This window comes from Phragmites australis, chromosome 5 (assembly GCF_958298935.1).
Source record: "Phragmites australis chromosome 5, lpPhrAust1.1, whole genome shotgun sequence".
Taxonomy (NCBI): Eukaryota; Viridiplantae; Streptophyta; class Magnoliopsida; order Poales; family Poaceae; genus Phragmites; species Phragmites australis.
The window spans coordinates 1,049,866-1,075,371 of record NC_084925.1 but is presented as its reverse complement, the minus strand read 5'-3'; the positions used below and the strand labels follow the sequence as shown (position 1 = coordinate 1,075,371).

General features: G+C 42.4%; 5 protein-coding genes across 6 annotated transcripts; 3 read left to right on the top strand and 2 right to left on the bottom strand.

Annotated features, from left to right (window-relative positions):
* The first annotated feature begins 5,590 nt into the window (after positions 1 to 5,590).
* Positions 5,591 to 8,039, top strand: LOC133917291 (transcription factor TDR-like). The gene is made up of 7 exons (XM_062361202.1): positions 5,591 to 5,727; positions 5,827 to 5,931; positions 6,029 to 6,110; positions 6,186 to 6,263; positions 6,521 to 7,087; positions 7,188 to 7,625; positions 7,723 to 8,039. The coding sequence occupies exons 1-7, from the start codon at positions 5,591 to 5,593 to the stop codon at positions 7,954 to 7,956; spliced, it is 1,641 nt and encodes a 546-aa protein (XP_062217186.1). The 3' UTR covers positions 7,957 to 8,039.
* A 3,054-nt stretch (positions 8,040 to 11,093) lies between these two features.
* On the bottom strand, positions 11,094 to 11,432 carry LOC133917290 (uncharacterized). The gene has a single exon (XM_062361201.1). The coding sequence runs from the start codon at positions 11,430 to 11,432 to the stop codon at positions 11,094 to 11,096; it is 339 nt and encodes a 112-aa protein (XP_062217185.1).
* A 953-nt stretch (positions 11,433 to 12,385) lies between these two features.
* On the top strand, positions 12,386 to 13,251 carry LOC133917289 (uncharacterized). The gene is made up of 2 exons (XM_062361200.1): positions 12,386 to 12,664; positions 12,766 to 13,251. The coding sequence occupies exons 1-2, from the start codon at positions 12,386 to 12,388 to the stop codon at positions 13,249 to 13,251; spliced, it is 765 nt and encodes a 254-aa protein (XP_062217184.1).
* A 485-nt stretch (positions 13,252 to 13,736) lies between these two features.
* LOC133917288 (BTB/POZ domain and ankyrin repeat-containing protein NPR5-like) lies at positions 13,737 to 17,784 on the bottom strand. Its single transcript, XM_062361199.1, has 2 exons — positions 17,780 to 17,784; positions 13,737 to 14,662 (listed from the first exon to the last, which is right to left on the bottom strand). Exons 1-2 carry the CDS (start codon positions 17,782 to 17,784, stop codon positions 13,924 to 13,926), a joined length of 744 nt encoding a protein of 247 aa, XP_062217183.1. The 3' UTR covers positions 13,737 to 13,923.
* Positions 17,785 to 17,970: 186 nt separating this feature from the next.
* Positions 17,971 to 25,438, top strand: LOC133918242 (uncharacterized). 2 transcript variants are annotated; one of them, XM_062362003.1, is made up of 7 exons: positions 17,971 to 18,386; positions 19,051 to 19,099; positions 23,990 to 24,116; positions 24,196 to 24,266; positions 24,352 to 24,424; positions 24,731 to 24,854; positions 24,948 to 25,438. In XM_062362003.1, exons 1-6 carry the CDS (start codon positions 18,218 to 18,220, stop codon positions 24,842 to 24,844), a joined length of 603 nt encoding a protein of 200 aa, XP_062217987.1. In that variant the 5' UTR covers positions 17,971 to 18,217; the 3' UTR covers positions 24,845 to 24,854; positions 24,948 to 25,438. The 2 variants fall into 2 exon arrangements, with proteins under 2 accessions (XP_062217987.1, XP_062217986.1); XM_062362002.1 differs by having other exon boundaries at positions 17,975 to 18,386; positions 25,002 to 25,438.
* The last annotated feature ends 68 nt before the right edge of the window (positions 25,439 to 25,506 follow it).

Genomic DNA, 25,506 nt, shown 5'->3' with positions numbered 1-25,506 from the left:
GGTGAAATTGTTCAACTCTTCTTGCATTTCCATTACATAATCTAGATCTTCGAGTACTTCTTCTACCTTCAAAGGTTCCAAAGAAGATACAAAAGAGTAATATCCATAAAAGTTAGCAACTCCCCTATTTATGTCACCAAGTACGTTGTCAGCAGGGTGATCTCTTTGCACAGTTTGATGAACTCTTGAGTGTGGGACTTGAGGTTGAGGTTCAACTTCTTCTTATTCACCTTGATCTACAAATGTGTTGGAGACATCTTGATCTTGAATTGAAGTGGGAGGCTCCACTTGTATTGATGAAGAGGAGGGAGTGGGAGCTATTTCAAATTCTTGTGGCCTAATTTCTCCAAATACAATGGACTCATGTGGCGATCCACTTGGATCAAAATGTGAAAACATGGACTTTTCTCCGATCATGTGATTTGTGCAACCGCTATCAATCACTCAACTTCTTCCACTGGAGGTATATTCCTATAAAAGAAATTATGCCCTATTCTTAGGTACCCACATTTTGTTGGGTCTTTTTATGTTAGTCACAAGCATTTTAGGCATCCAAATGGATTTCTCAACATGAATGTTTCTATTTCTAATGTCAACATATTTATCAAAGACTCTACCAAAGTAATCTTTCCTAAGCACATACGATGCATCAATAGTACCATGAGAAGCATAATCAAACTTTTGGATACTTTGTGCCTTCACGAACTTAGTGAAATGTTGATTCCTTTGCACCCAAGTCTTTCCTTTTTCCTTTTTAGGTGGAGTGTATCCAATTCCTTCATGGTTGAAGTTTTTCTTTTGAGAGCCAAGGACTACCCTTATGGCATTTAAGAAAGTCATTTTGAAGAAGCCCCTTGAGCCTCTCATTTTGATTTGCTAATGCTTGCATAGATTTCGAGTTAGTAGCATAAACATCAATATCAATATCTTTATAACTAGAACAAGCAATTTCATTTGAGATATTAGGAGAGCAATTTGATAGGGTGATATTGCTCTTGAGAGTTTCAACTACCACTTCAAGAGATTTATTTGTTTTGTTAAAGCGATCAAAGTTTTTTTGAAGTGACTTGTTTGAGCTCTCAAGTTTAGTATTTAAAATTTTAGCTAACTCAAACAATTTGAACAAATTACCATATTTCACCTTCTCTTTAGTTAAGGTACTCTCTAATTTAAGGTTTCTCTCTTTTTCAAAAATGAGCAATTCTTCTTGTTTTTTGAGAGTGTCCTCTTGCCCCTCTATTGTCTCAAGCAAATCAGACATACTAGGTAAAGAAGATTTATCTAGGTGATCTAGCAAGTCATCATCACTATCACTATCATGCTCACTAGTTGGATCAACATTCGAAAGCTCGGATTGTTGTAATACCTTACGCCCTTTTGCCATGAGACAAATGGGTGACTCATCGTCGCTTGAATCTTCAAATAGCGACTTGGTTTGTGGCGAAGTGACAAGAGCAATTATATCGACACCTTCATCTTCATCGGAGTTAGTGTCGAAGGCCTTTGAGTCTCACTCTTGACCAAGATGAGTTTGACCCTTGTAGCTCTTCTTATAAAGTTTGCTCTTGTCATTATTGTGGTACTTGTCCTTGTTGTATCCTTTCTTCTCACATTCGTCCTTATTCTTCTTGTTGGGGTAATTAGCGATAAAATGATCCTGTTCGCCGCACTCATAGCATGTTCTTGTTTGAATGTCTTGCCCTTGACTTGTTGAAGGTCTTCTTTCTTCCACTATTTTTGTTGAAACCACTTCTCTTGAGAAATTCTTTGAATTTCTTCTCAAATAGCGCCATTTCTTCTCTATCTTGATGATTTTCACTTTCTTCTTCACTATTGCTTTCTTCAACTTCTCTTCTTGCCTTCAATGGAATATTTTGCTTCGTGGAGCTTGAGCTTGGATTATTGATATCATAGACCTCCTTGGAATCTTGTTGCATCAAATCATGAGCTAGAATTCTTCTAAGGAAGTCATGAGGTGTTAGCTTCTCGAAGTCATCTTGCTCACGGATGAAGGTCACCAATGTGATATTTCTTGGAGTGATTGCACGGAGCATCCTCTTGACAATGAAGTTGTCGGTTATCTCCTTACTTCCAAGCCTCTTGATCTCATTGACTAAGAGATTTAGGTAGTTGTACATCTCACTTCGGGTTTCATCATCACTCATGATGAACCGATCCAATTTGCTCTTGAGAAGCTCTAGCTTGGACTATCGAACACTTGAGGTGCCTCCATGTATGTCACAGAGAGTGTCCTAAATTTGCTTTGCACTCTCAAGTCTGGCAACCCAGTTGAACTCATCTCCACTCAAGCCACTACAGATAGCATTTGCGGCTTGAGCATTCTTATTTTCATTGATATCATCTTCGAGAGTGGGATTGTCTGTGTTCTGCAAAACATAGCTAATTTCCACTATGCGCAAAATAAAAGGGTTAATAGATTTTAAATGCATTTTCATCTTATGCTTTCATGATGCATAATGAGTACCATCAAAATATGGTGTCCTACAGGAGGAACCATTCACATATGAAGGTGCTGAAAGGTAATCATATGAAATTCTTACTCCTCTTTCACTAGAACCTACTTCCTTATCTGCCATCCTAGATTTCTCTTAATTAAAAGAGATTAGGCTCTAATACTAATTGAAGGTTCGAGATGGCGGCCTAAAGGGGGTGAATAGGCCTTTTTCCAAAATTACCCTAAAAAGCTAAAATTCCAATTTAATGAAATTAAATACTAAATTTAAATCTACTCTAGGGCAAGTAACAAGATACAAAGCTGTATGAGATATAAACTCGAAGATTAACACAAAGCAATTTATGAACTTGCAACTAAAGCAAAGTAGATATTTGAAATAACCAAACAACGGAGAGATGATAATGTTGTTCCTAAAGTTCGGATCCTTGAGGGGATACTACGTCTCAGTTGAGAGGTTTGATCACACTTGAGCCGAGTCTCTTTCAACCATTTTCCTTCCAATGTTGCACAAAACACTCCTCAGCTTCCTTGTGGTATTTCTTCTCTTACGAGGCAAAATTTAGCCTTCACAAACTTTCTCACGGTACACCACAAATGTGTCGGTGGCTCGTGAGCAAATCCTAGCTGTCTAGAAGTCCTCTAACTCTAAGAGAAACGAATGCAAACATAAAAGTTGGAGAAGACACTTAGTGCTCAAAGATCTACTTTTGAATCTAGCACTCAAACTCTCTTTTTCGAAAACCTCTCAAAAGTGGAACACAATTTTGGGAGAGGAGAGGGGGGCTTTTTCTTTAGAGAGCTCATAGAGTCGAAATGTGCAAGAGGTTGTGAGTGAAAGGGTGGAAGGGTATTTATAGAGACTCCTTAAAAAACTAGCTGTTGGACATATTTTCAGCACACATCGGATGTTCCGAAACTTCATATAAGAACATCTGATCAATTCAAATTTATAGATTTGAACTTCAACACTTAACTCAGAACTAGAGAAAAACACACATCGGAACATCTGATATGGAAAAAACTAAATCTAGTCCAAAAGGTCAAATCTTGCTAAAACCGGAGGTTCTGACTGGATCAGAACATCCAATCCTAATATCGGAACAATCGATAATTCCAAACCGAGACCTCTGAACTTGCTAAAGTCAGACGTTCCAACTCACATCGGAACATCCTATATGAACATCGAACATCCGAGTGCATCGGAACATCCGATCTTGACATCGGAACATTCGATGTGAACCAGAACAAAAAGACTCGGTGCTTAAGATGTGAGCTTATGACCCTTTTTAGACTTTGTGGAGATCTTTTTGAGCATTAAGATTAAAACCAAACTACAGTGTTACACCCCTCTTAATTGTACCGCGGTCCTATACTCAAATTTAAAACAAAAGAGTACTTTAAAGAGTAAATCGTTCGTCATCTTCTTTCATTCATTTTGGGAGGTCACCAACGTCGTGTTGCTTCACATAATGGTATTTTTACCTATTAAAAACTCATGGAATACATTTGTCCCTTAATTATTTGTCGTCAATCATCAAAACCCACATTAGGAGACTAGATGTACTTTCATGGTGTCAAAGCGTTTTCATCAAAAAGCGACATATTCATCACAATTTTATGGCGGTTAGAAACACATCACATAAATTGCACCAGAGCGCGACGCCATCTCTGTTACTCAAACTCGACATCACAAAGTCTTTCTACCCTGTACATTGGAAATACCATATTACCCTATTACAACTACGTGGGGGTTTCCAGTCAGATGACATGATTGGATTGCTATGCTACTTACAACGTCAACCTACAGCGTCCTTCTAAACGGAATCCTTAGTATACCAATTCGACATGGTGGAAGACTCATCTCTCACCCCTCCTCTTTATCATTGCAATTGACCCTTTACACCGTATCCTCAAATTAGCAACAGAAAGACAATTGCTTAGCCGTATGAGGGGACGCGATGCAAGGGTTCACATTTCCATGCATGCCGATGGTGCGATGCTTTTCATCGCTCCGAAAAGAGAAGAGGACGCGGCTCTTGCGGAAATCCTAAACATGTTTGGCGAGGCAACCGATCTAAGAACAAACTTCCATAAATCAATTGTAGTGCCTATCAGATGTGAAAATCTGTGACTTCCCGGCCGTCCAGGTGGCTTTCCCTATCACGTACTTAGAAGGAGCTCATCAGTCATCACAGATTAGACACCATAATATATATGAGATTTCTATTTCTAGATCTGACACCATAATATATATGAGATTTCTATTTCTAGATCCATGGAATTAGGGGAAAAAACAAATTGAGAAAAACACGCTCACGCCTTTCTTGCAACTGACCTACTTGTAACAACCTTCACAACAATATAGGTGTACTAATTGAGAGTAAAAGCCTAGTTTGCTTTCAGTTAATCCTCAGATTTCACTGAACAAATCTCTAGTCTGGAAGAACCCAGGGGGTAATTCAGAGAAGAGACACATATGGTCTGCCAGTGACTATATATACAGTACACGCGCATGACGCAACAGTCCTGCAATAGAAATGATTCTTCGGTTAGCAATAGCTTTCAGCTGATTCACACCTCTCTGCTGAATCATTACCGTATTTCTTCACCGAGTTCAGAGAGGGATATCACCAGGAAGCCGTAAAGGTAGCTTTTCTTCCCACCGGGCTCCATACCTGTCCATGGTAGCTTTTCTTCTCTCTGCTTATTGCCACAGATTACCTAGGCAGGACTCCAGATATCATCATCCAGGTGAATCTCAAGGATGCACCTTTGTTTCTTGCATTCCTTGTACATAAAAGTTACTCCTATTGATAGACTACTTCAGTTTCAGAAACGAAGGTTAAAACAACAGGATTAATTTTCTTACATTCTCCGAGTATGATTTTGTGGTCACATATATCGTACTGATGATACATGACACTGAGCACATGAACAAGTCCACTGGGTCTGATTGTACCCTTGCATGAATCATCTATAGCCTGAAGTTTCTTGCAGCCTTTTTCACACTGATGACATCAAGAGATCCTATCCTGACAACTTGAAAGCAACTCTTGTCCACGCCTTCACTTACAGCTGCATGCAACTGACGCTTACATTACACTGCTCAGTACCATGGGAGGAGGAGATCACCAGTGCATGGCCGCCGTGGCCGCCAGTGGAGGCGTCAGTGTGGAAGCTGCGTTGAGGCCTCTGGTTGGTGCAGACGCCTGGGACTACTGCATCTACTGGAGGCTGTCTCCTGACCAGAGGTGGTATCACGTATCAGTGATCTGGATTGCTTTTATTTTACTTAGAATCATTCGAGTAGTGTGCTCACTCGATCACTGTCTCTGTGGCACCGACTGCAGGTTCTTGGAGATGACTGGGTTCTGTTGCAGCAGTGAGTTTGAGGCACAGGTTTCAGCACTTGGCGACCTGCCCTCATCGATCCCACTGGGCTCCTCATCCGCAGGGTAATTAACAGAGCACTTGGGGTATATTACCAGTTTGATTACTAATCCTTGCTGTTTTGTTTTGTTTGGCACACACATCACACATGCTAATCCTCAGGATGCATGCCGAGGCAATGGTGTCCAACCTGCCGATTTGGCAGACCAGCTGCGCATCAGAGCTCCCAACAAGCTACCCCAGTGTAAGCACAGTTCTTCGCTGTCACTGCCTATGCATCGCATTGCACTGCCTGATCAAGTAACCATGGCTGCAGGAGCCCGGATCAGGCGGCCCGAGGACGCGGCTGCTGGTGCCAGTCGCCGGCGGCCTCGTCGAGCTCTTCGCCTCGAGACACGTAAGAGACTACATTGCCGCCATTAGAAAATCCAGGATTGGTCGATCGGTTTCAGTTAGGCTAAGGGTAGTTAGAGAGCTGCAAGTGCACAGCTTCTGCGTGAGCCAACGACGCCGGCCGACCGGCCCGCCAAAATCTCGCGGTTAACCGCACGCAACAGCCACAGCCTTTGCATTTGCATGCCAAGGCACACACAAACACATGACACACCTGACTCTTATATGTTTGCGCGCGCTGCGCCGTGCGTGCGTGCGCAGATGGCGGAGGAGGAGCAGATGGCAGAGCTGGTCATGGCGCAGTGCGGGGTGTTGTCCAGGACGGGCGCCGGCGAGGGGAACGAGGACGGTGCCGTCCAGGCGTGGGGGGAGGAGCCTGGCTTCGCGTGGGACTCCGGCGCCGCGGCGGGCTCGGACACGCAGCGGATGTATGCGGTGGCGGCGTCGTCGCTCAACCTGTTCGACGCTGCGGGCAGCGTCGCAGCGGACCCGTTCCTGGCGGCGCAGCAGGCATCGGGCGCGGTGGTCGACGACGCGGCGGCGGGCGGGTGGCAGTACGCGGCGGGCGGGAGCGAGCCGTTGGTGGCGGTGCAGCAGGAGCAGCTGCACGGGGCGCGGGCGGCGGGCGCGGAGTCGGGGTCGGAGGGAAGCGACATGCAGGGGGACCCGGAGGACGACGGCGATGGCGAGATGCAGGGGCTGGGAGGCGACGGCAAGGGTGGCGGGAAGCGGCAGCAGTGCAAGAACCTCGAGGCTGAGCGGAAGCGGAGGAAGAAGCTCAACGACCGGCTCTACAAGCTCAGGTCGCTCGTCCCAAACATCACCAAGGTTCGTATCGATCGTCATGTATGGATGCCATGCTTTCTTGCTTCTTTGATCGATTCTTGCCTGCGAAATGACCCTTGTGCATACGTTGAACATTGCTCAGATGGATCGCGCGTCGATTCTTGGGGACGCGATCGACTACATCGTGGGGCTTCAAAATCAGGTGAAGGCGCTGCAAGACGAGCTGGAGGACCCCAGCACGCCGGCGGACGGCGCGCCCGACGTGCTCCTGGACCACACGCCACCGGCGAGCCTCGTCGGGCTTGAGAACGAAGACTCACCGCGCACGAGCCACCACCAGCAGCCGCTCACCGGCGGCAAGAGAGCCCGTGCGGCGGAGGAGGAGAAGGGGCACGACATGGAGCCGCAGGTGGAGGTGCGGCAGGTGGAGGCGAACGAGTTCTTCCTGCAGGTGCTGTGCGAGCACAAGCACGGTCGCTTCGTCCGGCTCATGGACGCCATGAACGCGCTCGGCCTCGAGGTCACCAATGTCAACGTCACCTCCTACAAGTCCCTCGTCCTCAACGTCTTCCGCGTCGTCGTACGCAGCCCTACCTGCGCCATTGATACAATTCTTACGTACTGAGACGTGGCACGTGCTCAAGAACGTTGGTTGGTTTTCGTGGGATTTGCTGCAGATGCGGGACAACGAGATGGCGCTGCAGGCGGACAGGGTAAGGGAGTCGCTGCTGGAGGTGACGCGGGAGTCGTACGGCGGCGTGTGGTCGTCGTCGGCGCCGCCGGTGGGGAGCAGCATCGACGCCAAGCTCGATGGCATCGACGTCAAGCTAGATGGCATCGACGTGCAGGCACCGGCCGCGGCAGAGGATCATTACGGCGGCTATAACCATCTTCTGCGATACCTCGCTTGATTATTAATTTACTGTTAGTTCGTGTTCAATCAAGGGATCGACAAATAAACGGGTTCCGTAAGTAACTAGCTATGAACTACTTGTGATCGGTGGCACTTGGTTAATTAAAACTGTTTCATTTTGTTTTATGGATATTTCTCATCACTTTTCTCTCTCCCTCTTTCTTTTGTTGGTTCGATGAGGGCAAAAATCCAAAATTAGACAACATACGCGACCGTATTTACCGAAATAGATAACATATCAGCGTATTTACAATTTTAGCATCCGTATTCGGCACACCGTGTGCTGAATACGGCATTGTAGCCACCATATTCGGCACACCGTGTGCCGAATATAGGCTGTAGCGTTGTACGTGGGTCCGCGCCAGGGACGATGGCGCGAAGCGACTTCCTCCTAGCTCCGTTCCTTTTGCTTTTTTCACATGCTGTCGTTTCGGTGTCTTCCTGTCTGTGATTATGGCCGGTGGTGCGTCATTTTGTTGCGATGCTTTCAGCACGTCGCCTGCCGCCTGTGTCATTTTATGTAAGCTATTTCATGTGATTTGGCTGTGTATTTTATGTAACCAAATTAAAAATTAGTTGGTAATATAACTGTACATTTTAAAATGCATGAGTAAGAAAGCAGTCAAATCACATGAAATAGCTTACATAAAATGAAGAGCCAAATCGGCACGAAGAAAATATGTATTTCAGCACACCGTGTGCCGAATACCAACTGTATTCGGCCGAGTGCCGAAATACACTTTTGCTTGTATTCGGCACACGGTATACTACGAAAATTCGCTCCAACTTTAAACAAAATTTGAAATTATTTGCTCCATCGTCCCTGGCGATTACATGAAATGACAACACGCCGGTATCAAATGACAGTTAAATTAGCAAATAATTTTAAATTTTGTTGAAAGTTGGTAATTACATAAAATGAAAATACGTCGGCATCAAATGACAATTAAATTAGCAAATAATTTTAAATTTTGATGAAAGTTGGTAATTAAATGAAATGACAACACGGCATCAAACGACATAACTGATCTCGCGCTGCTGCTTCTCCTCACCTCGCGCTCTGCTCCTTGCCTTGCCCTCTGCTGCTCGCTCCTCATTTTGTAGCAGGCGGCAGGCGACGCACTGAAAGCATCGCAACAAAATGACGCACCGTCGGCCATAATCACAGACAGGAAGACACCGAAACGACAGCGACGCGACAAAAGCAAAGCACGATGTGAAAAAAGCAAAAGGAACGGAGCTGGGAGGAAGTCGCTTCGCGCCAGGGACGATGGCGCGGATGTAGGCCGTGTCCGCGCCAGTCATGATGGCGCGGACCCGTCCAGCGTCCGCGCCATCGTCCCTGGCATGGACCCACGTACGACGCTACAGCCCATATTCGGCACACCGTGTGCCAAATACGGATGCTAAAATTGTAAATACGCTGACATGTTGTCTATTTCGATAAATACGGTCGCATATGTTGTCTAATTTTGGATTTTTGCCTTCAATGAGGACGTACGGATTATATACTGAAGTGGATTTTGTGTTGTTTTGCGGAAACAAAATTTGTGCAGTAATTTGATATCGTGTTGCTTGTTTATGCTAAGCTTTCGTGATCACTACTACATAAAATGATTTAGTGGAACGTTTCTGTTCAGAGTATTCTATGAAGCTATCTGTATAAAGATTATCACATACGACTAAAAAAACCATCTGCAAAGATGACGAGACGTGTCCAGAAGTGGTAATACGCTTTTAGTACAGACGTTAGAACCGTCTGTAATATTAATATAGGCGAATCATTTTTGAAGCCATCTGTGGTAAAATAAATATCACAGACGGCTCTGAACAGAAACCGTTTGTAACATTAATATAGACCACTCATATTTAGAGATGTTTATAATAAAACAAATATTACAGACGATATCAAACAGTAACCGTCCGTAACATTAGTACAGTCGGCAACAATATGAGCTGTCTCAGAAAATGACGGGAGAGGTGAGACATTTTAGTACAGACGGCTCGAAACATGAAGCCGTCTGCAATGTTAAAATACTACATCATCCTCTACCTCCAGATCGAAACAGAACATTGCAGAATAATAAAGAACAGTGCACAAATTTTGGAGGAAGTGGCCGACGATTTTGACCAAAATTGTTAAATTTTGGTAAAAATTTGAAGATTTATTGGTATTTATTATTGCAAGGTAATTATTATGTTCTAATTTTATTTAGATGGTCTAGATTTAGTTTGAAGAGCTAGCTACATCTAGATTTAGATCTAGATTTTTTTTTCATGTTGATACAATATTGTTCTATTCATTAGATGATGTAGATTTGTATTCTAATTATGTCATGAGAGATCAACTACATCTACATCTAGATTTAGATTTTTATTCATAATTACCTAGAATATATTAATTGTTCTAGGTATATATAATGCTCAAAGTATATATTAAGGTTTAGTTATATGTTACTATAAATATCTAGCTTTAATTTAGTGTTCTAGATAAATTTTGAATTTTTTTATATAAACATAAAATTATCAATAACTATATAATATTTAACGATAAATTTTGAATTAATATTAGCCCTTATTTTGAGTACAACTCGAAATATGGAAGTTACTGTCCTAGCTGATGTTGAAACTTGAAAGTGCAATCTTGGTCAGTAGCGTGCTCAGAAAGGGAAGTAGGTGGGCAGAAGCATGCTAGAATTGCCCCTTGGTTTTGACATGGAGTACGTATCATTTTTTGAATTTTCCTTACACCCCGTTTGGTTCCCGGAATTGGGCCTAGAATCCTGGAATTGAAATTGGGTCCAATTCAATTCTGATGTTTGGTTGTTATGTCCCTCCGGAATTGAATTGACTCTCCAATTCCATGGAAATCGCATGTAATTGGATCCGATTTTGCAGCCCGGACGTGTGAATCGACTGATTTCGCCCCCACCCGACTCAGCTTGGCTCTCGCGCTCCCACCGACGCCGGCCCCGCCCTCGCCGCTGCCGCTGTCGTCGTCGCCCCCGCCACCGACCGTGGTCCACCTTCCGCCGCAGCTCTAGCCCCTCCCCCGCTGCCACCGGTGCTCAGCCGCAGATCGGGCGCCGTCGCCACCACCCATCCTCCACCCCCGCCTCCACCGTAGATCCGGCGCTACCGCCTCCTCCCGTGCTCAACCACCGCAGGCACCCGTCCTCCACCACCTTCCGCCGCCGCTCCAACTCCTCCCCCGCCACCGCCGGTGCTCAGCCGCAGATCGGGCGCTGTCGCCCCCGCCACCGACCGTGGTCCATGTTCCGCCGTCGCTCCAGCCCCTCCCCCGCCGCCGCCGGTGCTCAGCCGTAGATTGAGCGCCGTCACCACCTCCCGTCCTCCACCCCCACCTTCACCGTAGATCCGGCGCTGTCGCCTCCTCCAGTGCTCAACCACCGCAGGCACCCGTCCTCCACCACCGTCTCCGCCGCAGGTAATACATTTCCACCCGTGCTTCATTAATTTGGTTGCAGATCGTGCGTCCGTTTGTCGGTGTATAGCAGCTCGTCGAAGCCAAGAAGGCTGTCGTCGTCGCATATGTATTACATCGACAGGGCAACATGTTGTTCCTATTATTCTGTATTAGCCTCCAAGCTCACCGCAACACTTGTTGATTCATAGTGTCCCTACTAATCCAATGAACTTTTCGATTCCTATGTTCAGTGCCCCGCCAGAATTCTCGTATGAACCTAGTCAAGTCATCACAAAAGGCCTGCAGGAAGATATGTGCTTGTACTAACATTTTGCCATCTGACAGACAGAGCTAGATGATTTAGTGACTATATTCTCTACCAGTTCTTCCTGAAGATATGATATACAGTCTGACTATAAAGGTATGTTTTTTCTTAACCACCTTGATGCATTGCATTTGGTCCTTAATGTTTTAGCTCTTATCATCTGCTATTATTTTTGTGCCACTACTATGCTTATTTATGTTTTCTCCATGATCCTTCCATTCTTTAGGATGGCTCAGAATAATGCTGATATTGATCTCCCTTGTATGTTAATGTCATGTAGCTATGTTGTAGTTTGCACATAGAAGATTCATCATTAAACATGTGTGCGTACATAAGTGAAGAGAATGAAAGAAGGAAAAAGAGACGAAAGTACATGTCAACTCTCTTTCTTGCCACGATTGTGTATGTAGTTGCACATGTATGTTTTGGAAGGATACCAAAGGAGATTGGTGAATTTAATGATGATGAAGAGCGATATAGAATTAGTAGGTACTTGCTGCAAGATATGTATGATGGCTTAGAAGTAACTTGTTACGATCAGTTACGGGTTACTAAACGCTCATTTCATGACTTGTGTGTCATGTTGCGAGAGAAATCTAGGCTTCGTGGCAGTGTGCACATAAATGTTGAAGAGAAGGTGGTAATGTTCTTGCATGTGCTGGGACATGGTGTGAAATGGACAATGCACTTTTGGAAGTTCTTGTGGAGCACCACAACAATGGTGACCATGCCCAAAATGGATGGAAACCACATGTATACACTGCTGCTATAAAAAATGTAAGCGAGAAGTGCTCTGTTGAGATCACAAAGGACAACATACTGGCAAGGTGCAAAACATTTGACAAGCACTATGAAATTATTAGTAAGATCCTTGCTCAAAGTGGATTTGGATGGGATTGGGAGAAGAATAATCTCTCAATTGATAGTGAAGATGTGTGGGCAAAATATGTGGAGGTATTTATTCCAAACATTTCTTAACTAGTGCATTTCTGCCCCTGTTCATACTTCCTACCCTTGAAGTTTTTTTTGACCTTACCTCATTTTTCGTATTGCAGAGCAACAAAGCTGCTGCCTGCTACAAGAACAAAGTTGTCAAGAACTGGGATGCAATTAGCCTCATATACTCCAAAGACCATGCAACAGGGGAAGGTGCAAGGACTGCCGTTGAGAGTTCCCATGAGCTTGCAGCTGAATTAGGTGGTGACAATGGTCATGAAGGTAGTCCTACCATCTCATCTAGTCATTGGGGCCATGAAAGTAGCAAGGCAAAGAGGCACCGAACACATGACGCACTTTGCAACTTTCTTAGAGAGATTACTACTTCTTTTCAGGCTTCTACGAAGGCAGTTGAGCCTGTGGTAACTCAACCTACGATAACTTCACCTGAAGAAATATTTGAAGCCCTCCAAGAGATACCCGATTTGGCCCATGAAGATATTCTGAAAGCCTACCCTGTTCTTACTAGTGATGAGCGTAAATTTAAATCTCTTATGGCCCTACCCATGGACATGAGAAAGGATTGGTTACTCATGCAAATCTGAAACTAGTATGGTTAGTTGCTTAGGATTAGCCACTTTTGTTGGGACATGTAGTGTATGTTATATTTGGACGGGTCGTCATGTATTTGGACTTTTTAATGTATCCATGTTGTGCTTTTATAGGTGTGAACCTCTCGTCATGTATTTGGACATTTTAATGTTTGCATGATGTCATTTTGTATGCTTCAGACAATGATCTCGCAATATTCTAAGTATGTGACAGCGTGTTTCTAGTTTCTAGTTTAGCTTCTGGCCCTACCCAATGTATTGTTTTTTCCGCCCAACAAATTTGGCAGCTTGTTTCCAGTTTTCCAGCAGTAGTTTCATGAAGTGAATGTAGATAACAATATTTAAGTGCTGCTTGTAAATACGTAGTGTGATTACAAGAGAGAAGAGATCTCGGCTGTAATTAACATTTACCAGGTGGGTAATATGTTTGTATAAAAAATAGTTTACAAGAGATCACACGTAAACAATTTCAAAAATGGTAGATCCAAACAGGTTTAGGAATTGAATTGCATCAGGTTTCTATCAGGCGAATTCAGTTTGCAACCAAACAACAGAATTAGAATTACAGACCAATTCCAATTCATTAGGAAATAGAATTTGTTCTCCAATTCCAGAAAACCAATTCAATTCCAGGAACCAAATGGAGCATTAGGGTACCTCAGGTCTTTAGTTATTTACTGGGCCGGCGCCACCAGGAGGCTTGCTGTACATCGGCGCGGCATTGACCGGCGCTGCTGCAGTGTGCGCGTCCTCACGGGACATGACCATGGCCGCCGATTGCACGAGCTCTAGGCATAGCCGGAGCTTGTTGGGCTCGATGTGCGCGAGGCCCGGCACCGCGCCCTTAAAGAGGAAGTCGGAGGTGAGCGTGCGGAGGATGTCGAGCGGCGTGACGCCGTCGACGGTGCGTACGTTGGGGTCGGCGTGGTGGTCGAGCAGCACTGCGACCATGTCTGGGCACACCATCTCGGCCACGACGTGAAGTGGCGTCTTCCCGGCGGGCCCCGCCGGGTGGTTGACGTCGCCGGCGCCGAGCTCCAGCAGAGCCTTGACGACCTCACGGCTGCAGTTCCCCACAGCGTAGTGCAGCGCGAGTGCCTCGTCGAGGTTGATCCCCTCGCCCATTACCATGAGCTTGACGAGCTCGACGTCGGACGAATCAAGCGCGCGGCGCATGCGGCGGATCTTGTGGTGGTCGTCGATCTCGGCCGCGGACGAGGCCTCGATTCCCGCCGGGTGGTGCGGGTGGTGGTGCGCGAGGAACGGCGAGCGGCGGGACATGGTGGACTTGAGGCGGAATTCGTCAATCTTAGCGAGATTGATAGTTCCTCTTTGCCTACCAAAATTAAGAATAGTAGCTTGATGTTTCTTATCCAGACCTTTTTTGACTTTTAAGGATGAAGCACTAGTATATATTATGTGTTACATGCTAAAAGAACATTAAAGCCACCTAGAGGTAGTATACCTAAAGAGCACTTCGACTCTCCCTTTATATCACCACAACCTTTTGTTTCTTTGTTCCTTTATTTTCATTATCAACTCTACCTAGTACATTTTAAATCTGTCACGCTATAAGGTGCCAAGAACTGGAGCCTTTTTCCCTGTATATAATGAAATAAACATAGCATTAGCACTTTCTTGCAGAAACTGTACAAAATCCTAAATTTATAATTAAAAGGCAATACAATAGCATACGAACTGTTCTAATCTCTCTCTCTGCTGTGGTTGGTTTATTTATTTCTTTCAGTAACGGACAGAGGAAAAAAAAGGGTCAGGAACCCGGTACAAAGTGGGCCACCTTCACTTGGAAATTGCTACCAGCCTCCACGACAACTGACATTATATCCAGTCATCCAATGAAAGTGAAGGACCTCGATACAGTGGATTGGAGCAGTCTTTGCAAAGGAAATCCATCAAATAATATGATTACTGGAGTTCACCTTCCATCATGTACCTAATTTTATTGAGAAGTGCTTAAAATAATTCTTCTTTCAGTGAGTGGTCTCCACAAGTAACTGTTATCTTTTCTCTCTGTTCATATAATATAATGGTAATCATTAATTAGTTTTAAATGAATTGTCATTTGTATTGTTCATGCATGCATGCATGTTAGCTCCATTATTTTCGAGGAAAGTCTTGGTTGCTCTTTTTTTATTAGGTTAATTTGATATTAATTTACTCTATATATTTTAGATAGATTGTGACTGGATGTACTGTTTTCGTATGAACCAATGGTATCTTGATGGTGTGACGACCTTTCTGGCAGCCGCCGAGGAGGATCGTTTGGAGAAGGGTATTGAATTTATATATTATCTTTTATTGTGATTGCATGTGTTATGATATTCGATAATGAATATATGATCTGAGATTGGGCATGTTGTTCTAAGTACATTAGTTTAGGCATGTATTATTTGTAGCTTTTCATTTGATTTTGGTAGCCCCTGGAGATCAACTAGTGTTTACTTGACCTGTGTCTGTGTACTGTGAAAATCTTGTTGAGTTGGTACTCTCATGGGCTACCAGTTTTTGATCCCTGAATTGTTGCTGCTGCTAGTTCAGAGTGTGATGACCAATTTTGATACTTGATACCGCAGCTGCTATAGCTCTCTAGTTTCTGTCAGTACCTGTTTTACAACAACTGGTTGGCTTTGTTCATGTCACTGCAGTATTTTGCTTTCTCAATTTAGAATCTATGTACTCTGGTTTGATGCAGCAACATTATCCATGATGTTTTAATTCTAAAGAGTTATATTCAGGTTCTGAAACTAGATGAGAACTTAGAAATATGCCCCGCCAATGATGTGTCTTCATGGAATAATTAGGGAGCAGGATCACAGTTGTCCTAGGACCTACTGTTGTAATTTATCTGAGAGTAATTCTTTTTTACCAGCAACCTACTGCTCATTTACTATTCTAAACATGATGTATGATAATTTTGCTTATGAGATGTTGTTATTTTCATACAAGGTCATGTTTAATCTATATTCGTTATCCTGCTACTTTATCTTTATATGTGGAGAGGGGTGTGGACACGCGGGGCCACATGTCGGCGCCGAGTTTTGGGAGAGGGGGCATACCATGGAACGGGGTAGACTGCAACATACGTCTTGCCTGGTGCCTGAAGTCTTTAGGAACCATTACAGTAGTAAAGATAGAGATATTGGAACTAACACATGGTTTGGTTTGAGAAATGAAATAGGTTGATACATCTCCAACTCATTCCTCACATGATTAGTGTAATTATGAGGAATTGTGATCCCATAAAAAAAATCGTGGTTTGAACCATGATTGACCATTCCATTAAAGAAGGATTTATCCCTCAAACCAAAAACTCCATATTGAGCACTATCCCATGTGATTGAGTAGGGCCATTAACGTGGAGTGTAAATTTCAGATCAACACTTGATCATTGGAACCTCATTGTTACATACTTCGGTTCTCAGCTCATTTTTTGAGTGTATTCCCGAAAAATGTCGTTTTGGCATTGGAGTTTGATTTCTTCATCTGGGCTCAATGTTATGATGTTCTTTGGTGTCTAATCAGTTGATCACATCTTGGATGGTTGGCTGTGGATTGGTTTACTCAATCACTGTGGGAGTATCGACGTGATGGCATCCAAATCATTTTTTGAAGCAACTTATTAGTGTTCCACATTCCAAATAAGGGAATGATCCTGGATTTAATTGTCGAAAATTTTCTTTTGTGACTGCTGTGTCTGCATTATGGTTCTCTAACTTTGGTTAACATACTGGAATGTTTGAGAACTTTATACTGTTATGTTGAGCTAGAAGAATAGAATGCTTGTACAGATTATAAATTGGAAAAAGGATCCTTGATTTAATTGTTAGGCTTTGCAAGCTTGTAGAACCCAACCCTTACCTGGCCCTCAACCCCAAGAAACCATCGATTTCTCCATACAAGAAGCTACCACCGCCTCTGGAGACCGGAGAAGGAGCAAAATTTAAAGATTAGAAGTTTAAAGCAAAATACAAAAAGTGTGAAAATTGCATGACTAGAAAAAATTAAAGTGGGTAATGTATAAAAAAAACCTTTTTTCTAAGGCAATAGGCACTAGAAGATTCTCTATTACTTTGGAAGATTGGTACAATTATCATTTTAACACAAAGACCCTTACAAGTATAAGAAATTATGTAATGGTCTTCAATAATGATAGAGATGACACAATAGAAAATGAAAAATATAGCAAGGTCATATGAGGAATAACGGCACCGACGATGTTGATGAACCCTAAGCCACCGCAAAAGCTCCCCCACATGAACAGTCAGGGTCAGCAAAGGCACCAGCATCATACCTTCATGCTTAGACATCGCCATCCATATTCAGACCCTTCAATGTCTACAACTCGGAGCCGTCGAGCCACCATCAGGGGCAGGCTCATGGATATATACCTATTTTTGGCAAAATAAATAACTATATATCATGTTCTTTGGTGGCCCAACCACCCTAAGCCCAATGACTTATACAAAGAAGCAACTATGGGCGTGTTTAGTTCTCTGCTCACCTCATCTTGCCTAGCCTTGTTTTTGATGGAGAGTCGGTTTGGCTCGCTCAAGCTGTCAAAGAAAAAATTGGAATAATTTCTTGCTCATTCAGACAAAACAAGCTGCGATAAGGAATCGAAACACGCTCTATATACATTCATTATTAAAATGCTAGGTCCACCGTTGTCTACCACAGCCCTGATGACCAAGTGGCCTATGTTCATATCGATTGATCCACCGTTCGGAGAAGATTCACCGAAGCACGTCCCGCGTACATCCCTGATCGTCGGATCAGGCGATCTAACGGCCTAAAATGCTCCCATCTCTGCACGTGTGCTGCCCTCCAAACCCTGTCCCTTTTGCCATTGCTAACGCCTCAACTTTTCTCGCCGCCGCCACCGTGACGACGAGCTCTGCATCAGATTGACCATCGACGGTGAGGCCAAAGTGCCCCACAAATGGCGGCGGAGGCTGCAGCCCTAGAGGCGCCTCCACTGGACAAGTCCTCGCCGCGGGAAGCCGCCGTCGACGAAGAGATCCGGGCCCTCATCGTCCCCGACGCCGCTGACCTCCCGGCGTCTCCGCCCTCCGCCGTCGAGGCCAACTTCGCGCGCTACTTCGTCGCCGGTAAAAGTCTCGAACTTTTTTATACTTGATTCATTGATTGTTGTCAAAGCTTTGAGCTTTTTTGATTTTGAGGTGTGCTTGTTCTTAGAGTGTTAATTCGTCGTCCTTGCAAGGGTATGGTAGCTTAGGAATGTCGAGGAGCTTACTTTATTAATATTGGAATGCAGTGTTTACTGTTTAATCCCGTGTGATTGAGTAGGGCCATTAACGTGGAGTAGGGGTTCGAGATCTTTGGAACCGCACCGCTAAATACTTCGGTTCTCAGGTCATTTTTTGAGTGTATTATCGAAAAATGCCTTTTTTATATTGAAGTTTGATTTCTTCATCTGGGTGCAATGTTGCGGTGTTCTTTGGTGTCTAATCAATTGAGCACATCTTGAATTGTTGGGTATGGATTGTGTTTACTTAATCACCGTGGGAGTATCGTCGTCCAAATTATTTTTTCAAGGAACTTATTTGTGTCTCACATTCCAAGTAGGAAAAAGGATCCTGGATTTCATTTTTGAAAATTTTGCGCCTCTTGTGTCTGCATTATGGTTCTCTAACTTTGGTTAACATACTGGAATGTTGAGAACTTTATACTATGAACAACAAAATGTTTCTACTGATTTCTAGAACTCTTCTTCAAGTACTCCAATTTGAGTCTTATCACTTTCTTGGGCAGATTTTCTCAATCCAGGACATGATCAGTATGTGTACCGCCATCCAAACGGGTAGGCTTTCAATTTCAAGAATTCAATATTGAGCTTCTTAGGGGAAAAAGCTATACTGTATGATCTTTTGGTGAACATTTCATTTTCACAACATGGACCTAAGCCTGACAATAATTCACTATGGTGCGTCTCTTCAAAGTGGATTATTTCTAGGTAGTAACTAAGAACGCCAAATGTGCTTGAAGACATAATTGGGGTATTGCTTTTATCTGTGGACAAGTGATCTGTTCTTGTGTTAGGTACTTGTTTTCTGCTGTAACTCTAGTTGACAAGTCTAGTAAACTCCTAATCACTAATTTCAATCTGGTTGTTGAGTTCCTTGGTTTATCTGCTCTTGATGATTTCACACAAGAAGGAATAGCTTATCCCGAAATTCCTGTGATGGAGATACAGAAAATTGCAGTAGAAAGGTGCAAGCTGTCCCCTTCGGAGGTCACAGTTGATCTGCTTCTAGCAAGGAAGGAGGAGGAAGGAAGGCTAGGAGCAACGAGTAGCAAGACTTAGTCCCAATCAATGGATAGTTATTCTCATTTTGCTTTTAGCTACAAGTGGATCACATTGTGGTATTTTCTAAATTCTCTGGATTTCATCCATTCGGGTTATCTTTTCTTGTGGATTGCTATCTGGCTTTGGCCTATTTCCTTCATTGGCTTACATCATTGTAAATGCCTTCTGTTGTTGAATACTCTGAATGAGTGGTTTCGTGATAACCTTTGGTTGGTCGGTGTCTGTTCTCTGCAATCCTGTATCTATGGATAACAACACCAATCGAAGTTGGAATATCCTCAATTGGATTATTAGAGGCATAAACTCCAAAGATAAATGTAATGCAGTTAGAGCCAAAATAGAAGAAAGTGCTTGTTCCATATTCTGCATACAGGAAACTAAAAGGGAACACTTTGATCATTCATTTATCAGAAAGTTAGCCCCTAAAAGATTATGTCAGTTTGCATATTCTCCTTCTATGGGCAATTCTGGTGGTATCCTCATGGTTTGGAATAGCAATATCTTTTCAGGGGACATTGTTGAGATTAATAAATTCATTGTTACGGTTAGATTCACTTCAGTGCACAATGGAAATATTTGAAAGCTTTCTACTGTTTATAGACCTTGTCAAGGACTGGAAAGAGATGATTTTGTTAACTGGATGAACAATCTTCAAATTGAGGAGGATGAAAACTGGATGATCATGGGGGACTTTAACTTTTACAGATTTCTGTTAGATAGAAACAAGGAAGGTGGAAACATGAATGATATATCTATATTCAATGAAATCATCAGCAACTTAGGCCTGTTTGAGATCCCTCTCAAAGGCAGAAAATTTACATGGAGTAACATGCAAGAAGACCCACTTCCTGAGCAGATTGACTGGTACTTTACTTCCTCTAATTGGATCAGTGAATTTCCCAATACATTACTTCTTCCTTTGGCAAAACCTCTATCAGATCATATCCCATGCAAAGTTCAAATTGGCACTTCGATTCCAAAGGCCCAATTATTCAGATTTGAAAAATTTTGGGCTGACCACTCTGGAATTTTTGAGTTGGTCCAAAGCATTTGGTCTACCAATGTTAGAGCTAATAACAGTGCTACTAGAATCACTGACAAATTGAAATTGTTCAGAAAGGCTCTCAAGAAATGGAGCAAAGACATATCTCATCTCAACAATGTGATCAAAGATTATGATAGCAATCTTGTAGTCCTAAATAACTAGAAGAACAAAGACCCTTGTACCAGCAAGAGAGTAATTTCCGAAACATTCTAAAAAAACATATCTTGAAGCTACTACATTACAATGAGTATTGGAAAAAAAGATACACAGTGAGATAGACCAAATTTGGAGATGGAAGCACAAAATTCTTTCATGCAGCTGCGGCAGAGAGATACAGGATAAACACCATCACAAGCCTGGAAAGTGAAGATGATAGAGTAGCCACTGATCATCATGAAAAGGCCGCCATCCTTTTGGATGCCTACAAAGCAAGGATGGGTACCTCATCTCGGCCCAAGATGTATTTCAACCTAAATAACCTGGTGAGGAAACACAACAACCTTGACCAACTTTCAGCTCCCTTCGATAGAGAAGGGATTGATAAAGTTGTGATGCAAATTCCTGTTGACAAAGCTCGGGGCCTGATGGTTTCAATGGCCTTTTTATCAAAAAGTGCTGACACATAATTAAAGAAGATTTCTACACACTTTGTGATGATTTCTTCAATGGAACTCTTGAATTGCATGCCATCATGCATCATTCATCACATTGGTGCCAAAAAACAACAACCCTACAGGGGTAAATGATTTTAGACCAATCTCTTTGGTAAACTGTGTTCTGAAGCTGATCACAAAACTCATTGCTAATCGCTTACAAGTTGTTACCATACCTATTATTCATGAAAACCAGTATGGTTTTATCAAAAGCAGGACCATACATGATTGCTTAGCCTGCGCCTTTGAGTACATCTATTAATGTCAACACTCCAAAGAGAGTTTGTAATTCTCAAGCTGGATTTTGAAAAGGCATTTGACTCCATTGAACATAGTACAATTCTGGACATGCTGTCACACTTGGGTTTTGACAGCACATGGGTTAATTGGACGCAGAGAATGCTTAGCTCAGTAACTTATGTTGTTTTGCTCAATGGAGATCCTAGCCAACCATTTCACTGCAAGAGGGGTTAGGCAAGGAGACCCCCTATCTCCTTTGCTTTTTGTTTTAGCCACTGAACTTCTTCAATACATCATAAACAAGTTTCATGAGTTCTGAATCCTTGGTCTCCCAATTCCAGCTAGATATACCAATGATTTTCCAATAATATAATATGTGGATGACACAATTCTTTTTATGAAAGCCTCACAAAAAGACCTGTTATGCTTAAAGGGTATCTTGGAATCCTTCACACAATTTACTGGGCTCAAAGTCAACTACAATAAATCATGTCTGGTTTCTGTCAACACATCAACAAATAAGGTAGAACAACTAGCTAGGTTTTTTGGCAGGAAATTGGGACATTTGCCCTTTACCTACCTAGGTTTACCTCTAGGGACAACAAAGCTAAAAGTGCAGGACTATGCCCCCTTGATGAATTAAACTGAGAGGAGGCTCATTGCAACATCATGTATGCTATCACAAGCGGGTAGGCTGTAGTTGGTAAATTCAGTGCTTTCCTCATTACCTACATACATCATGTGCACCCTTCAAATTCCTGTGGCTGTAATTGAATTCATTGATAGGGCTAGGAAATATTGCTTATGGAGAGGATCAGACATCAATGCCAAAAGCAAACCGCTTGTTGCATGGAAAAAGGTCACCAAGCCTAAGAGCAAAGGGGGTCTGGGAGTTATAAATTTAGGCAACCAAAATAAAGCTCTCCTACTCAAACACCTTGACAAATTCTACAATCAGAAGCAATGCCATGGGTTAAGCTCATTTGGGCTACATACTACTCCTTCTGTTCAGAAATAGTAGACGTATTTTTTTTAAAAAAGTCAAACTTTGTATACTTGACTAATATTTAATCAAATTATAAGAATGTATAGTGTATAAAAATTATAAAACTATGTTTACAATTCAAAATGATTTCACACTATATAGGTTTTATAGCTATAAATAATATATTTTTGTGAGAAAACCTTATTCAAAATCTAACTTCGAAGACCAAGCCCAAAAGAAATACGCATACTATTTCTGAACGGAGGGAGTACTCTGATGGACAAGTCCCACAAGCTGCAACTGAAAAGGGATCCTTTTGGTGGATAGATATTGTGACATGTTCAGAGGTATGGCAACCTGCTCCATTGAAAATGGTGTAACAGAGTTGTTTTGGATGGACTTATGGAATGCACCTTATGCAAGAACTTTCCCAAGATTATTCACATTTGCCAAGGACAAAGTAATTTCAGTAGCAATTTTTGTGACAAGCTCATCGATTGAAGATCAATTCCACGCACCATTGACAATGCAAGCTTATGATGAATACCTTCGGTTACAAGAGATTCTACAAAACACCAAATTACATGCTAGGCAAGATGGCAAGGATTCATGGCAGTACATCTGGGGATCTACCACCTATTCTTCAAAGAAATGTTATAACCTACCTTACAAATACATAAACCCCCCATAACCCTTCTTGTGGATCTAGCAATCTAAATGTTGCAACAAACTCAGAGTCTTTACATGGCTTCTCATGGACAGGCTGAACACAAGGAATATCTTTAGAAGAAAGAACTACAAAATTGAAGGCAACAACTATAACTGTGTGCTTTGTAGGGAGCATCCGGAGGGAACTGTCCTTCATCTCTTCTGTAAGTGTGCCTTCAGTAAAGATTGCTGGAAAAGTCTTGGAATACAATGGATTTCACAGTTACCATTTTTCAGTATGTTGACCAATGCCAAAGCAAGCTTCAATAGGCCTTTCTTCATCGATGTGTTCATCATAGCTGCTTGAGGAATCTGGAAGCAAAGGAACAATGTGAGTTTTGAGAAGAAGCAAGCTTCGCTGCGTTTTTGGAAGAGGAGTTTAGTTGATGAAGTTTTACTTCAGGCAAATAGAATAAAGGAAGATGCTAGGGTAAAATTTTAGAATGGATTGAAGAATTCACAGCTAGAATCTGAGCTCCCTCTTGTTTTGGGGTGGGCTGTTATGTCTCCACCCCTGCCCTTGAACTAGGCTCTTTCCTGTGGCCTGTGGAGCCTTTGTCTATTCCTGTACTTATGCTCTTCTTTTTCAATTTTTTATAAAATCTAACAGTAGGGGCCTCCCCTGCTGTGTTTTTCTTTCAAAAAAAAAAAGTGCCAATACCGTCCTGTTCTCAGATTTAGTGCATATTGAGATTTCTAGTGAGCATAAACATCTATTCTTATGGTTGCTTCCTTTTTCTTAAAAAAATTAGATTGTGTGTGGTTGGTTTAACTCCAGCCCATGTTGCGTTTAAAGAGGAAGGACTAATAACTGCTGTTGACTTCAATGTTGGCAAGTCAGATCGCAGTGAGATGAAAGTCACAGGGAAACGCAAAAGGGTAACTAAATTGCTTGAATCGTGTTTCCTGTTTGGTTAAATAAATGGCAGCATGAATTGATGTTGGTTTTACATTGCAGAATGCACAATATTTGCAAGAAAATTCAGCATTGTGCAAAGTTTGCACAAATGATAAGTCTTTTGTCGTGAGGTTTGTCCACTTGATCTTACAATCAAGTATGTCTGACATCACTGTTTTCTCTGCTGATGTATTGCTTTATGCTGAACTTTTACAGATGCTGTGTGAAAGGCTCACTTTTGGAGATCAATGATAGATTGATCAAACAACCAGATCTTCTTAATACTTCTGTGAGTATACCCTAAATACCTGTATTTCGTTGACTCTTTGTACACTGCTTTGTTGTTCACTCTCCCTTTTCCTTCAAATATTAATGAGACTTTTGCTGCTTTATTATTAAGTGACAAGATATTATCTTGCTAATATTGAAAAAGAATATTAGAATTTTTAATAAAATCTAACAGTAGGGGCCTTTATTCTCCCTTTTCCTTTAAATATTAATGAGACTTTTGCTGCTTTATTATCGGTATGTTTGTTTTGTTTACCACCAACCACACATCTTTAATCCTTTTTTTCTTCTTACTTTTCACATTTAGGCTGACAGAGAAGGATATATAGCAATCTTCCAGCCAAAACCAGCTGACTGGCTCAAAATTAAGGATAAATTTCTTAGTTATGAGGACTACAAGAACTTGAGAGGAGTATGCTGAGACCTAAAAGGTATCTAGTGCCATATATTTCACCCTTTTGCTTTCCTAGCAGCAATGAGCTTGGAGGAACACGATTTCCAACAGCAATGATCTGAATCTTCAGTCATACTGTCTTCTGTTGCGGTATGCAATCTATTTTTTCTTGTGGTCCATGCAGGAGTTTACAACATGAAGCCAGTGCCTTGGTCTGATGCAACCATTGGCTTGGTGATATCTTTACTGGTGCTGATATTCGATTTGCTAATGAAGTCTTCATATTGCCATAGCTACGGGGTTTCCTGTGTGGGCTTTGCTGGGCAGTTTGATAGAAGTTTCATCAGCCAGCTACTGCCTACTGTACCGAATGCTTCACAGCCTACCAAACTGCAAAGCAAATATGGAAACATCATCGGTGCTGGACTCGAAGTTGTGCAACTTATCGGTCGATCAACGAATGCCATCTCATTTGATATAATTACACTGATGATGTTTGCTTACTTACTTTCTTCTGTTGTAAAATTGAAGGGTGATAGTTCAGTCATTTCTTGCCTTAATTTCCAATATGTCAACTTTTGCGACAGTTCCAATTTATCAAAGCAAAAATATCTTTCAGAATTTATGTCATTCAACAATTGACAGGAGATTAGTGTACTATAGAAATGCACGTGGATGACGAGAGTATT